At 41.7% G+C, this 15,109-nt stretch overlaps 1 protein-coding gene across 1 annotated transcript; it reads right to left on the bottom strand.

The window, feature by feature from the left end:
- Window positions 1-657: 657 nt before the first annotated feature.
- LOC125508700 (uncharacterized) lies at window positions 658-6,715 on the bottom strand. Its single transcript, XM_087525977.1, has 4 exons — window positions 4,250-6,715; window positions 3,534-4,181; window positions 2,626-2,778; window positions 658-2,116 (listed from the first exon to the last, which is right to left on the bottom strand). The coding sequence occupies exons 2-3, from the start codon at window positions 3,835-3,837 to the stop codon at window positions 2,702-2,704; spliced, it is 381 nt and encodes a 126-aa protein (XP_087382103.1). The 5' UTR covers window positions 3,838-4,181; window positions 4,250-6,715; the 3' UTR covers window positions 658-2,116; window positions 2,626-2,701.
- Window positions 6,716-15,109: the final 8,394 nt, after the last annotated feature.

A 15,109-nucleotide genomic window follows, 5' to 3' on the forward strand; every position in this document is an offset into this window, starting at 1 on the left:
CGTCGTCGCCACCATGGCTGCAGCTGCCCTTGCCCGCAGTCGCTCCTTCCTCTGGCTTCCTCCTCCTGGCTGGGATGCAGCTGCCCTTGCCCGCAGTCGCTCCTTCCTCTGGCTTCCTCCTCCTGGCTGGGATGCAGCTGCCCTTGCCCGCAGTCGCTCCTTCCTCTGGCTTCCTCCTCCTGGCTGGGATGCAGCTGCCCTTGCCCGCAGTCGCTCCTTCCTCTGGCTTCCTCCTCCTGGCTGGGATGCAGCTGCCCTTGCCCGCAGTCGCTCCTTCCTCTGGCTTCCTCCTGGCTGGGATCTTTGCGTCGGATCTGTTCTGACTCGGAGAAATCCTGTGAAGATGTCGTCGTGGTGCTCTTCTTCGTGCACAGGTTTCGGGTGAAAACCTTTGTCCGTCTGCTCTCGACAGTAACGACCATTAGCGCCGTTATCCCTCCTGTGAGTGTTGTCGTGAAGCTTAACTGTTTTAGGGCGTTGCGTCGGATCTATGCTTTATTTTAGTAGCCTAGTCCTATCCTGCATGATACGGGTAGTCTAAGATCGTCATTGTATGAGAGCTACCCGTAACTTTGTATCATTCGTCCGTGTACATGATTCGATATTTACTTTACATATTTCCTCTAAAAAAATGTTTACTTTATATATAAAGCGGGATGACATCTTGTTTCTAACTCCGGCGGCCGCGTCCTCCAGGTGCCCACGTCGACTCGGAGGCGGCGCTGGGGAGAATTTGCCCGCAGTCGCTGGGGCGCTGCCTGCGTGTTCCTCCTGGACGCTCTGCGCGCACGGGAACCCGGCTCGTCCGCCGCTGCGAGGAGGCGGCCAAGCTTGTGTGCCGTTGATGGATCCAGCCGCTTGCTTGGCCAAGAAGGGCTCAAGTGCGGTGGCTGCTTTCGGTGACTGCGAGCATGGCCATAGGTGTGCTCTGTTTCGGCGTTCAGTTTATCTGAACTATGGCAAATGCTCAGTTCAGTTTATCTAAACTATGGCAATGTCACTAACATACATTTGTTCATCTTATGAATCTTTATATGTGTTTATTTCAAGTTTAGTTTATGCTCAGATAGATACATTTGTATATAACTAGAAAAATTGTCCATGCGTTGCACCGGGAGATAGGCTTCACTGCCTAACAAGGATATAAGCCCCCATCCTGAAGAAAACATTGAATGTAAGAATGTCACAGTAGAAAATTACTCAGAAAATTATAAAAATAAGCCAGCCGATCAGCAATAGGAACAAATCAAAACTCATGAGAGGAATATAACAGCAGTAGTTTTCAGCGAGTGAAACATGCTTCTAACCATCAGGATTTGATTAGTTGCTACTAACTGGTGGCACAATGAGTATTCTTTTCGAGATGCAGTAAGTTCGGTTTCCAACATAACAACAGCTAGCTTGCATGCATGTTATGTTTCACTGGGGAAAAAATCGATAGCAGGTCTTGTACTGAAAACACAAACAACTCACACTTTCAATTGAGATGGCTCTCTTCGCAAAATAAAAATAAGATGGCTCTGGCTTAACTGTGGCAGCTTCAAGCACTCTCATCAATGTGCCTATGTCAAACCGATGTAGATTTTCCAACAGGGATTTAGTGACAGCAACAAATGATTCACAGCCAGTAAAAATGAAGAAGGGAAACAGAGGATAACTGGAAACTCAAAAAAGAAGCAAGCAAAAAAGTTTTGGGTGCTTACTGTCCCACCCAAAGACATTGTTTCATTCGAGGCAAAAGTTGCAGCGCTTTTTACAATAATATTAGTCATGTCCACCTTGCTAAGTTAGACAACGCAAAATAGAAATTCGTACAAAAAAATAAAACCTTATTCATCTGCAGGAAATTAACATGAATTTTGTAGTGATTCTGCAAAGAGCAGTTGACATATTTACATTGTATAATAATTTTGTAAACTAAAAAAGGATCCTCGAGCTTAGCCTACATGTGGTGGTAAGAGTCTCTGATGCAATGGACGCGTACATGAGAATACAACGACCTGTGGTGATTGGAGAAGTGGGGAGAAGAAGCCAGGACAGAGTTAGTCGGACCTAGGGTGGTGCGGGGGGGGGGGGGGGGGGGGGTGTCAGAGGTGGTTCTTGATTTATGGTTTCCCTGTATAATAATAAAAAACCGTGATTTTCTCTATATAAAATTTTCTACACTAACTTCACATTTATGTCCAAATTGGTGTCGTATTACAATTATTATTCTTATGAACATTAAAGAATATCATTTCGAGCTAGTGTGTAAGATTGCCTAATTTGCAACAGAGCAGATCAGAAGAAACTAAATAGTAACTCATTCTCTTGGTTAGGCGAGTAATTAAATATAGAGGTTTGCTGAATGGTAATACAAAAAGAGAACTTGACTAAATTGTGTAGCTAAAGGAAAATGCCTGAGATGAGTTTGCATATGTAAGATAGACCTACCTAAATTTAAATTCATATTTTATAGAATTATACTTTGAAGAATTAGCACCCTGGTGTGTGAAATGAAAGGTAGTGCTATTTGTGTTCGAAAAATCCAAGGAAGAATTAGCACCCACGTGCGTGCAAAAGCTAGTGATATTTGCGTACATAAGTTTAGTATACTTCTAAGGGTAACTTGTTGACACCACATACCTAACAGTGCTCATACAAGCAAGCCCCACGAGTGCCAACCTTCAACTTCAATATCTTCAGTTCGATAGAAATCTCACTACAGCGTCCCTATCGACAATAGAAGCTCAAAGAAATATCCATCCTCCATGATCAGCATAACAATAATATCTTCACCTGCTTATCCATTTATGCATCTTTCAGTTTTTTCAGAAATTACATAAGGTTAATTTAAACATTGAAAACAGTAACTATACAAATAATACATAACAACAGATAAGGAAATAGATAAGGCACACTACAATTTTCACATAATTCCAATTAAATCTATACAATATCGTCTCAATTTTGATTGTGAGACTCAAAGTTGTTTACTATTTTCCTTTTTCAGGCTTCCAAGTCCATAGGCAGCTCCCTATATTTAAATTGGTATAGTGATATAGGTGTATAGCAGGGGAAGAAATATGGTGTCGTGACTGCATTAGTTCATATTAAATATTTGAGGATAATGACTAAGAACAATTATGCTGAAACTAAACCAGATTAATTAGGAGTACAGAAGCAAATCTCTTGTGCTTTTCTAATAGAAAAGTACACAATTAGTATGGCAATGCCATCTATTAGTTTATAGAAAAGGATATATAGAGAGGTCTGGTCACATAGGCATCTCCATGGGATGTCTTTACCCTGAGATTTTCTAATAGAAAAGCACACAATTAGTATGGCAAGGACAACTATTAGTTTATAGAAAAGGATACATAGAGAGGTCTGGTCACAGAGGCATATCCATGAGCTGTCTTTACCCTCAGATATTTACACAAACTGTTATTGCATACAATCCAACCTCAAAATAGGAGAGCAAAAGAATACTACAGATCAGACTGGAATTTCACGGCGGGGTGAGTAGGCTACATAAAGAACAACTGTTATACCTGAGCATGGTTCACGAGTCCTCGCGGGCTGAGGTGGCTCCCGCATCCTTGAGAGCTGTGGTGTGTGAGTGTGCTCACGTACTCGCTGCCCATGGAGACTCCCATGTCCTTGGAAGTTGCGGCACCCACATGAGCTTGCGTCGTCGCTAGATGCGATGGCGTCATTGTGAATCCGGTCCCGCGACGAAGGTGTGGGAGAAGGATGACACCGTGGTGGCAGCCGCTGCCTCCGCCCACTTGGATGGCGCCACAAGAAAATCAAGTGTTCATAATGATTTACATGACAATTTGTTTGGGCACACATCACAGGCAGCTAACTACTCATAACAAACCCTAAACTCCCAAATCCTTGGGCTACTTGTGGACAAATTAATCAAGGATCCCTTCATTCAAGCATCTCATATATCATAATACTCTTACATGAGACAAAGAACTGAATAACATCGTGGATGCGGTCACTGCTTAGGCATACTGTCGAACACCAGAAGTGCAAACCAGTCATGGGGCATTCAACAGATATTTTTTAGGAAGAAGTAGAGCATTGTGTAGAGTACTGCACTCGGATTAGCATAGAGACGCAGGAGTGGCGTACTTACATGCGAGACGCCGTCCTGAGCCTCACTAAGCCGCCTCACCACTCTCTCCTCGCTGCAGATTGACATAGTCAAGAATCAAATCGAATTGAATAAAACAACTTTTACAGATTGTAGACGTACCTCAAGTGGGCACGGCTAGCAGGACGGCGTTCCGGTTAAGTCCATGGTCCAGCGAGATTAGAAGGGCTCGATGGCAGGAGGTTGCAGGTTGAGGGGGCTTCAGGTGGCGCCGGAGAAGATTGGGACGGATGGGGAGGGGAAGGAGAACGGGGCGACGGGTGGCAGAGAGGCCGCGCGCGGCAGCGGCGGCGGATGGCCGCAGAGGCGGCGTGCGGCAGCGGCGGCGGCAGCGGCGTACCCGTACGCATCGAAGGCGAGCCCTCGTGCTCGTGTGTGCCTATGTTTTTCTGTTCGCTCGTAAGGCCCAAGTCGATCCACGAAACGTTTTCTCTACAAACTTAAAATAGGACTGCGCGTTCAACACGTAATTCATCAGGGACTTTTTTACAAGAGCGCCACGACGGTGAATCCAGAAACTTAATCCGTGCTTTATTATTATTAGGGAGAAACTTCTCCCGAATTAATCGATTCTTTTTTGCATCGTTTCCTGGCAAGGGCTACTGAGAGGTGTTGTAATTGTGCACTGCAACAGTTTGATGATATGTCTAAAATAAAGATATGGTGCAGCCTTGGAGCAGTCGTGCTCTATTATAGAGCTGCTGTTGGAGACCACATTTGCTCGTGCCTAAAATACCAGTTCTCGTGTCCAAACTTTTTACTCCATCAACTTTTGACGTCTTAAAATAGGGCAGCTTTTGGAGATGCTCTTAGTCATACTTTGCCAACTCCATTGACGATGTGGTACGCTGAGTACGATGATATGATCAGAAGAACATGCCCTTGCCTATGTAGAGCATCTATATCTAAGTGCAACGATTCGGTGCCTGGGTGCATTGGAAGTGAACAATAAATTCATTTAAAATGGAAAAAAAAATCAAACAAATCTGAATTTTAAAACCTATTTTTTTTTCTCATCCAAAATGCTTGAATGTGTGATGTATGTGCAAAAGTTAGTGGTGTTTGGACATTCGAGGAGGTTGTGTTAAAAACAACAAAATTTGGTAGTAAAAAAACTTCAAAAAAGTACAATGTTTGGGTCCAATTTTTTTTCTTAGAGCTCCTCGAATGTTTAAACACCACGAAATTATTTCATCATCCTTGAGCATTTGAGCATCTTTGATGTAGAAAAAAACATATTGTTTTACTTTTTTTTCTAAGAATTAACTGTTCACCGGGTGTAGGTAAGTAGCCTCGACTCATACGCGAATTACTGATCTATATCCTTCTCAAATTTAACTCATTAGGGCATCTCCCAAGGGGCAGCCATAAAATGCTCGCACATGTTCGTTTGTCTCTTTGCATCCACAACTGGGCTGGAAAACTAACCCAACACGTCAAGCCGATGCCCCATTTCTCCAAACCGTGGGTCGACTTGTTGGAGTCCGGTTGTATGCATGTTCGCTGCCATGTTGGACTCGTCCGCGTCAACATCACCCAGTGCGGATGGAAACCTCTTCTCTTTACTTTTGCACTCCCTTCGCTCTCACGCCCGCCTCCTTGACTTCTCGCCTAGACCCATCCAGCCGCCGACCGCCCCAGATGCTTCCTATCTTGTCGGTGCCAACACAATCGTCGTACTGGAGCTGGCTAATACGGCTTGAACTATGTCGGTATTTTCTCAAAGAGGAAGGGATGATGCAGCACAACTACGATAGGTATTTTTCTCAATGACGAGACCAAGTTTATTGAATCAGTAGGAGAACCACGCAACACTACGTGAACGACACATGCACACAATAAACAAATATTTGCAACCCGACGTAAAAGAGTGGTTGTCAATCTCTCCCTGGTAAAAGATAGATAAAAATTATAGTAAATTGAATAAATAGATCTCACGGGAACGGGAAATAAAATAAATAAATAAAAATTGTAGCAACATATTTTAGGGTTTTTGGATTAATAGATATGAAAATAAAAGCAAATAAAAATAGATCTCATATAGGAATAGACCACATCTGTTATCCTTAATAGCAACGAGACATACATGTCGTTTCCCCTTGGGATTGAGCACCGTAAGATCGAACCCATCACAAAGCAGTTCTTTCCATGGCAAGAAAAATCGATCTACTTGGCCTAATTAAACCAAAGATTCGAAGAAGAAATATGGGGCTATAAGTAACCATGCATATAAGAGATCAAAAGACTCAAATAACTTTCAGGGATAAAAACATAGATCTGATCATAAACTCAAAGTTTATCGGATCCCAACAAACACACCGCAAAAGAGTTACATCGAATAGATATCTAAGAGACCATTGTATTGAGAATCAAAAGAGAGAGAAGAAGTCATCCAGCTACTAACTACGGACCCGTAGGTCTACAATGAACTAGTCACACATCATCGGAGAGGCACCAATGAGGATTATGAACCCCTCCGTGATGGTGTCTAGATTGGATGTGTGGTTTCTGGAACTTGCGGCGGCTGGAATTAATTTTCATCGACTCCCCTAGGGTTTTGGGTATTTATAGAGCAAAGAGGCGGTGTGGGAGGCCATCAAGGTGGGCACAACCCACCAGGGCGTGCCTGGGCCCCCAGACGTGCCCAGGTGGGTTGTGCCCCCCTCAGGGCACCCCTCTGGTACTTCTTTGGCCCATCCCGTGTCTTCTGGCCCAGAAAAATTCTCCAAAAAGTTTCGCTGCGTTTGGACTCCGTTTGGTATTGATTTTCCGTGAAGTAAAAAGCAAGCAAAAAACAACAACTCGCACTGAGCACTATGTCAATAGGTTAGTCCCAAAAAATTATATAAAGTTGCTATAAAATGATTATAAAACATCCAAGAATGATAATATAACAATATGGAATAATCAAAAATTATAGATACGTTGAAGACGTATCAACATCCCCAAGCTTAATTCCCGCTCGTCCTCGAGTAGGTAAATGATAAAAACATAATTTTTGATGTGGAATGTTGCCTAACATGCTCATCACATATTCTTTTGTTTGTAGCATGGACATTTGGACTTTTATATGATTGAAAGCAATAGTCTAGTTTTGACATGAAGATTTCAATACTCAAGCATATCAACAAGCAACCATGTCTTTCAAAATATCAACACTAAAGCAAGTTATCCCTAGCCCATTATGCTCAACCATTGATCCATTCATCAAACACACTCGCATATTATCCACACCCAATGCTCAAGTACGATCATAGTGCCTCTTAGTTGGTGCTTTATAAGAGAAGATGGAGACTCAAAATAAAAATTGCATAAAGTAAATAGAAAGGCCCTTCGTAGAGGGAAGTAGGGATTTGTAGAGGTGACAGAGCTCAAAGCGAAAAAGATAGAGATAAAAACATTTTAGGTGGCATGCTTTTCCTGTCAACGAAAACGATCGAGTAGTTCCCAATACTTCCCATGCTAGATATATCATAGGCGGTTCCCAAACAGAAAAAAAGTTTATTCCTTTTTCCATCATACTTTCACATTCCACGGCTAACCGAATCCACCGGTGCCATCCATACCAACACTTTTCAATTATTTGACAACATAAAGTAAATCCATTTTTCATTTCGGGACTGGACATCCCTAATAACTTTGCCGTACTCTCGTGCAATGACAAGTGAAAAAACACTCATCTTGATAATAACACATCTAGCATGAAAACATATCAGTCACCCACTATCGTTTCATGAGCGGTACAAGCACACAAAAGAGAAGTTTATTTTGAAAATTAGAGATGGCACATACAAATTTGCTTAGAACGGCAAAAGAATACCGCATATAGGTAGGTATAGTGGACTCATGTGGCAAATCTGGTTTAAAGATTTTGGATGCACAAGTAGTGATCATACTTAGTGCAAATGAAGGCTAGCAAAAGATTGAGAAGCGTCCAACCAAGAAACGAAAAATCTCATAAGCGAGCATTAAGTATAACTAACACCGAATAATGCACCACAAGTAGGATATAATTTCATTGCATAACTATTGAATTTCGTGCTTGCATAGGGAATCACAAACCTTAAAACCAATATTCTTACTAAAGCATAATTACTCATCGACATGACTCATGTATTATATCATCATATCGCAAAACTATTACAAGGAATCAAGTTTATTTTGTTCAATGATCTTCATGAAAGTTTTTATTATATCCCCCTTGAATATCTATCACTTTGGGACTAGTTTTATCTGTTGCTTTTGATAGCTCAAACAAATCTAAGTGAAGAACATGAGCATACAATTTTTCTTCTCTCAAAATAATTTAAGTGAAGCATGAGAGAATTTCTTAAAAAATTTACTAACTCTCAAATAAATCTAAGTGAGGCATGAGAGCATTTATTCAAAAATACTAAAGCACATCATGCTTAAAAAGATATAAGTGAAGCACTAGAGTAATTCCATAGCTCATAAAGATTTAAGTGAAGCATAGAGAGCAATTCTAACAAATCATAGCATAATTTTGGCTCTCTCAAATAGGTGTGTCCAGCAAGGATAGATGACTTAAAATAAAAATCAAAACAAGCAAAGATTCTTATCATACAAGACGATCCAAGCAAAACTCATGATATGTGACGAATAAAATATAGCTCCAAGTAAAATACCGATGGTCGTTAGAAGAAAGACGGGATGCCACTCGGGCATCCTCAAGCTTAGTTGCTTGCTTCTCTTTTAGATAATAGCTTGGGATGCCATGGGAATCCCCAATCTTAGGCTCTTCTTACTCCTTATTCCTTCATCCATCGTGATCTCATCCAAAACTTGAAAACTTCAATCACACAAAACTCAACAAAACCTTCGTGAGATCCGTTAGTATAACAAAGCAAATCACTACTATAAGTATTGTTGCAAACCCATTTATATTTTATTTTTGCATTATATATACTGTATTCCAACTTTGCTATAGCTTATACCCTCCAATACAAACCATAGACTCATCGAAATAAGCACACAACACAAAGAAAAGATAATCTGTCAAAAACAGAATAGTCTGTAGTAATCTGAATACTTTTAATACTTATGAACTCCAAAAATTCTGAAAATTAGGAGAACGTGGGAAATTTGTATATCAATCTTGTGTACAAAAATTAGGATTTTATCGCGTTTCTATTAAAAACGAAAATTGTTTTTCTGGACGCAAAAGTTTATGTTTTTCAACAAGATCAAATCAAGTATCACCCAACATGATTCCAAAGGCTTTGCTTGGCACAAACACTAATTAAAACATAAAAACACAATCATAACAGTAGGATAATTGTGCAAACACTCAAGAACAGAAAGAAAAGACAAAAATAAATAAATTTATTCATCGGGTTGTCTCCCAACAAGCGCTATCGTTTTATGCCCCTAGCTAGGCCTAAGGATTTCATTGATGCTCACACGAAAGATAATAATTGAAACACAAAGAGAGCATTATAAAACATGTGACAAACACATTTAAGTCTAACATACTTCCTATGCATGGGAATTTTATAAGAAAATAAATTATCAAGACAAGAAATATCTAGCATATGCAAAGGATAGGAATAAAACATTGAAATCTCAACATAACGAGAGGTAATTTAGTAACATGAAAACTTCTAAAACCATATTTTCCAATCTCATAATAATTACATGTAGGATCATACTCAAATTCAATAATATAACAATCATATAAAATTTTCTCTTCATTATCCTCATGCATAAAAGTTTTATAATCTTCCAAGATAGTGGGATTAACATCAACTAAAGTCATGACCTCTCCAAACCCACTTTTATCAAAAATTTCATAAGATTGAATACTCTCCAAATTTGTGGGATTATTTTTAGCTAAAGTTGACACTCTTCCAAACCCACTTTTAATATTATCGCAAGCATATTCACCATGAGGTTTAAATAAACTTTTAAGATCATAAGAATTATTATCACCCCAATTATGATCATTCCAATAAGGAGTGGACATAACAAAACAAACATCCCCAAGCTTGGGGTTTTGCATATCACTAACACAATTAACATTAATAGAATTTATAATAACATCATTGTAATCATGCTTTTCATTCAAGGAGCTATCGTGAATCACTTTATAAATTTCTTCGTTTAACACTTCATCACAATTTTCAGATTCATAAATCTCAAGCAAAACTTGACGAAGACAATCTAGTGAACTCAATTCACTATCAATTGGTTTATCATAATTGGATCTTTTTAAAAGATTAGCAAGCGGATGAGGATCCATATCAATATATTTTTAGCAAGCGAAGATGCAAGCAAATAGGAGAACCACTCAACACTACGTGAACGGCACCTGCACACACAAAATAAATACTTGCAACCCGACGTAAAAGAGGGGTTGTCAATCCCTCTCACGTAAAAGATAGATAAAAATTGTAGTAGATTGAATAAATAGATCTCATGGGAAAGTGAGATAAAATAAATAAATAAAAATTGCAGCAAGGTATTTTTGGGGTTTTGGATTAATATATCTGAAAACAAAAGCAAGTAAAAATAGACCTCGATGGCAAATATGATAAAGAAGAGACCGGGGGTCATAGGTTGCACTAGTGGCTTCTCTCGAGAAAAATAGCAAACGGTGGGTAAACAAATTACTGTTGGGCAATTGATAGAAATTCAAATAATCATGATGATATCCACGCAATGATCATTATATAGGCATCACGTCCAAGATTAGTAGACCGACTCCTGCCTGCATCTACTACTATTACTCCACACATCGACCGCTATCCAACATGCATCTAGTGTATTAAGTTCATGGAGAAACGGAGTAATGCAATAAGAACGATGACATGGTATAGACAAGATCTACTCATATAGGAATAGACCCCATCTTGCTATCCTTAATAGCAATGAGACATACGTGTCGTTTCCCCTTCTGTCACTGGGATCGAGCACCGTAAGATCGAACCCATCACAAAGCATCTCTTCCCATGGCAAGAAAAATCGATCTAGTCGGCCTAACTAAACCAAATATTCGAAGAAGAAATACGAGGCTATAAGTAATCATGCATATAAGAGATCAAAAGACTCAAATAACTTTCATGGATAGAAACATAGATCTTATCATAAAATCAAAGTTCACCGGATCCCAACAAACACAGCGCAAAAGAGTTACATCAAATATATCTCCAAGAGACCATTGTATTGAGAATCAAAAGAGAGAGAGAGGAAGCCATCTAGCTATTAACTATGGACCCGTAGGTCGTCAATGAACTACTCACGCATCATTGGAGAGGCACCAATGAGGATGATGAACCCCTCTATGATGGTGTCTAGATTGGATGTGTGGTTTATGGAACTTGCGGCGGTTGGAATTGATTTTCGTCGACTCCCCTAGGGTTTCTAGAATATTGGGGTATTTATAGAGCAAAGAGGCGGTGCGGGAGGCCACCGAGGTGGGCACAACCCACCTGGGCGTGCCTTGGGCCCCCCTTGGGGCACCCCTCTGGCACTTCTTTGGCCCATCCTGTGTCTTCTGGCCCAGAAAAATTCTCCCAAAAGTTTCGCTGTGTTTGTACTCCATTTGGTATTGATTTTCTGCGAAGTAAAAAACAAGCAAAAAACAGCAACTGGCGCTGGGCACTATGTCAATAGGTTAGTCCCAAAAAATGATATAAAGTTGCTATAAAATGATTGTAAAACATCAAAGAATGATAATATAACAGCATGGAACAATCAAAAGTTATAGATATGTTGGAGACGTATCACTGGCCATGATGGTGTGTCACGGCACCCAGAAGAGTTGCTTGAGGAATCATTGACGCTATCCTGCACCGAGGGTGGCTCCCTCAAGGGGGCATGGCCTCGGTATCCACCAGGGGCCCACTTGGCCGAGGGCAAAGGAGAAACCCCGAGGAAGCAACGAAGACCTTCTTTCCCTCCAAGATAGGGGCGACGATGCCTTGGATCACATCTACCATCATGTAAACCCTAGACCTCCCTGCCTATATAAAGGGAGGTTGGGGCAATCCTCTAGGCATCTCATCTCAGATAACAACTCTTAGTAGTAATCTCATACACCATTGTAACCCCTTGCATGAGGTATCCCTCCACCATGAATAACAAAAGCAAGCATGATGTAGGGTATTACTCTATGGAGGCCCGAACCTGGATAAACCCTCTGAGCGACCTACGATCCAAGACTTCCAGCTGCCTCAGACCCCTCCAAGGGATCTAATGGTATTTTGCACTGTTAGTTGGTGCGCTAGGCACGGTCGGTGCAGGATAGAGATCGATCTTGGATCAGATTTTCTTCTACCTCCCGTCGGGAGAGAGCTAAATGAAGGAAATATGCCCTAGAGGCAATAATAAAGTTATTATTTATTTCATCATATCATGATAAATGTTTATTATTCATGCTAGAATTGTATTAATCGGAAACATAATACTTGTGTGAATACATAGACAAACAGAGTGTCACTAGTATGCCTCTACTTGACTAGCTCGTTGATCAAAGATGGTTATGTTTCCTAGACATAGACATGAGTTTACATTTGATTAACGGGATCACATCATTAGGAGAATGATGTGATTGACATGACCCATTCCGTTAGCTTAGCACTTGATCGTTTAGTTTACTGCTATTGCTTTCTTCATGACTTATACATGTTCCTATGACTATGAGATTATGCAACTCCCGAATACCGGAAGAACACTTTGTGTGCTAACAAATGTCACAACGTAACTGGGTGATTATAAATGTGCTCTACAGGTGTCTCCAAAGGTACTTGTTGAGTTGGCGTATTTCGAGATTAGGATTTGTCACTCCGATATCGGAGAGGTATCTCTGGGCCCACTCGGTAATGCACATCACTACAAGACTTGCAAGCATTGTAACTAATGAGTTAGTTGTGGGATGATGTATTATAGAACGAGTAAAGAGACTTGCTGGTAACGATATTGAACTAGGTATTGAGATACCGACGATGGAATCTCGGGCAAGTAACATACCGATGACAAAGGGAACAACATATGTTGTTATGCGGTTTGACCGATAAAGATCTTTGTAGAATATGTAGGAGCCAATATGAGCATCCAGGTTCCGCTATTGGTTATTGACCAGAGACGTGTCTCGGTCATGTCTACATAGTTCTTGAACCCGTAGGGTCCGCACGCTCAAAGTTAGATGATGATCGATATTATGAGTTTTGTGTTTTGATGTACCGAAGGTAGTTCGGAGTCCCGGATATGATCACGGACATGAAGAGGAGTCTCGAAATGGTCGAGACATAAAGTTTGATATATTGGAAGCCTATATTTGGATATCGGAAGTGTTCCGGGTGAAATCGGGATTTTACCGGAGAACCGGGGGTTACCGGAACCCCCCGGGGAAGTAATGGGCCTATTGGGCCTTAGTGGAGAAGAGAGAGGGCAGCCAGGAGGTGGCGCGCGGCCCCCCTTGCCCCAATCCGAATTGGACAAGGGAAGGGGGCAGCGGCTCTCCTCTCCTTCCTTCTCTCCACCTCCTCCTTCCCCCCTTCTCCTACTCCTACTAGGAAAGGAGGAGTCCTACTCCTGGTGGGAGTAGGACTCCCCCCTTGGCGCGTCCTCCCTGGCCGGCCGCCTCTCCCCCTTACTCCTTTATATACGGGGGCAGGGGGGCACCTCTAGACACACAAGTTAATATATTGATCTATTCCAGCCGTGTGCGGTGCCCGCCTCCACCATATTCCACCTCGGTCATATCGTAGCGGTGCTTAGGCGAAGCCCTGCGTCGGTAGCAACATCATCACCGTCACCAAGCCGTCGTGCTGACGGAACTCTCTCGTGAAGCTCTGCTGGATCGGAGTTCGCGGGACGTCATCGAGCTGAACATGTGCTGAACTCGGAGGTGCCGTACGTTCGGTACTTGGATCGGTCGGATCGTTAAGACGTACGACTACATCAACCGCGTTGTGCTAACTCTTCCGCTTTCGATTTACGAGGGTACGAGGACGATACTCTCCCCTCTCGTTGCTATGCATCACCATGATCATGTGTGTACGTTTGGTACTTAGATCGGTCGGATCATTAAGACGTACGACTACATCAACCGCGTTGTGCTAATGCTTCCGCTTTCGGTCTACGAGGGTACGTGGATGATACTCTCCCCTCTCGTTGCTATGCATCACCGTGATACCGTGTGTGCGTAGGATTTTTTTGAAATTACTACGTTCCCCAATAGTGGCATCCGAGCCAGGTTTTATGCGTAGATGTTATATGCACGAGTAGAATACAAGTGAGTTGTGGGCGATACAAGTCATACTACTTACCAGCATGTCATACTACTTACCAGCATGTCATACTTTGGTTCGGCGGTATTGTTGGATGAAGCGGCCTAGACCGACATTACGCGCACGCTTACGTGAGACTGGTTCTATCGACGTGCTTTGCACATAGGTGGCTGGCGGGTGTCAGTTTCTCCAACTCTAGTTGAACTGAGTGTGGCTACGCCCGGTCCTTGAGAAGGTTAAAACAACACTAACTTCACGAACTATCGTTGTGGTTTTGATGCGTAGGTAAGAACGGTTCTTGCTCAGCCCGTAGCAGCCACGTAAAACTTGCAACAACAAAGTAGATGACGTCTAACCTGTTTTTGCAGGGCATGTTCTGATGTGATATGGTCAAGGAATGATACTATATTTTATTGTGTGAGATGATCATGTTTTGTAACAAAGTTATCGGCAACTGGCAGGAGCCATATGGTTGTCGCTTTATTGTATGCAATGCAATCACCCTGTAATTTCTTTACTTTATCACTAAGCGGTAGCGATAGTCGTAGAAGCAATAGTTGGCGAGACGACAACGATGCTACGATGGAGATCAAGGTGTCGCGCCGGTGACGATGGTGATCATGACGATGCTTCGGAGATGGAGATCACAAGCACAAGATGATGATGGCCATATCATATCACTTATATTGATTGCATGTGATGTTTATCTTTT

Source organism: Triticum urartu, chromosome 5A, assembly GCF_056163025.1.
Source record: "Triticum urartu cultivar PI428250 chromosome 5A, HENAU_Tu73, whole genome shotgun sequence".
Classification (NCBI taxonomy): domain Eukaryota; kingdom Viridiplantae; phylum Streptophyta; class Magnoliopsida; order Poales; family Poaceae; genus Triticum; species Triticum urartu.

What these genes read in the sequence shown, in the direction of transcription:
- LOC125508700 (XM_087525977.1), bottom strand. Translation starts at nt 3,837, where the DNA reads ATGTGTGCCCAAACAAATTGTCATGTAAATCATTATGAACACTTGATT. An exon ending in GACTCGTGAACCATGCTCAG is followed by an intron (nt 2,779 to 3,533) that starts GTATAACAGTTG and finishes ATGGATAAGCAG; the next exon opens with GTGAAGATATTATTGTTATG.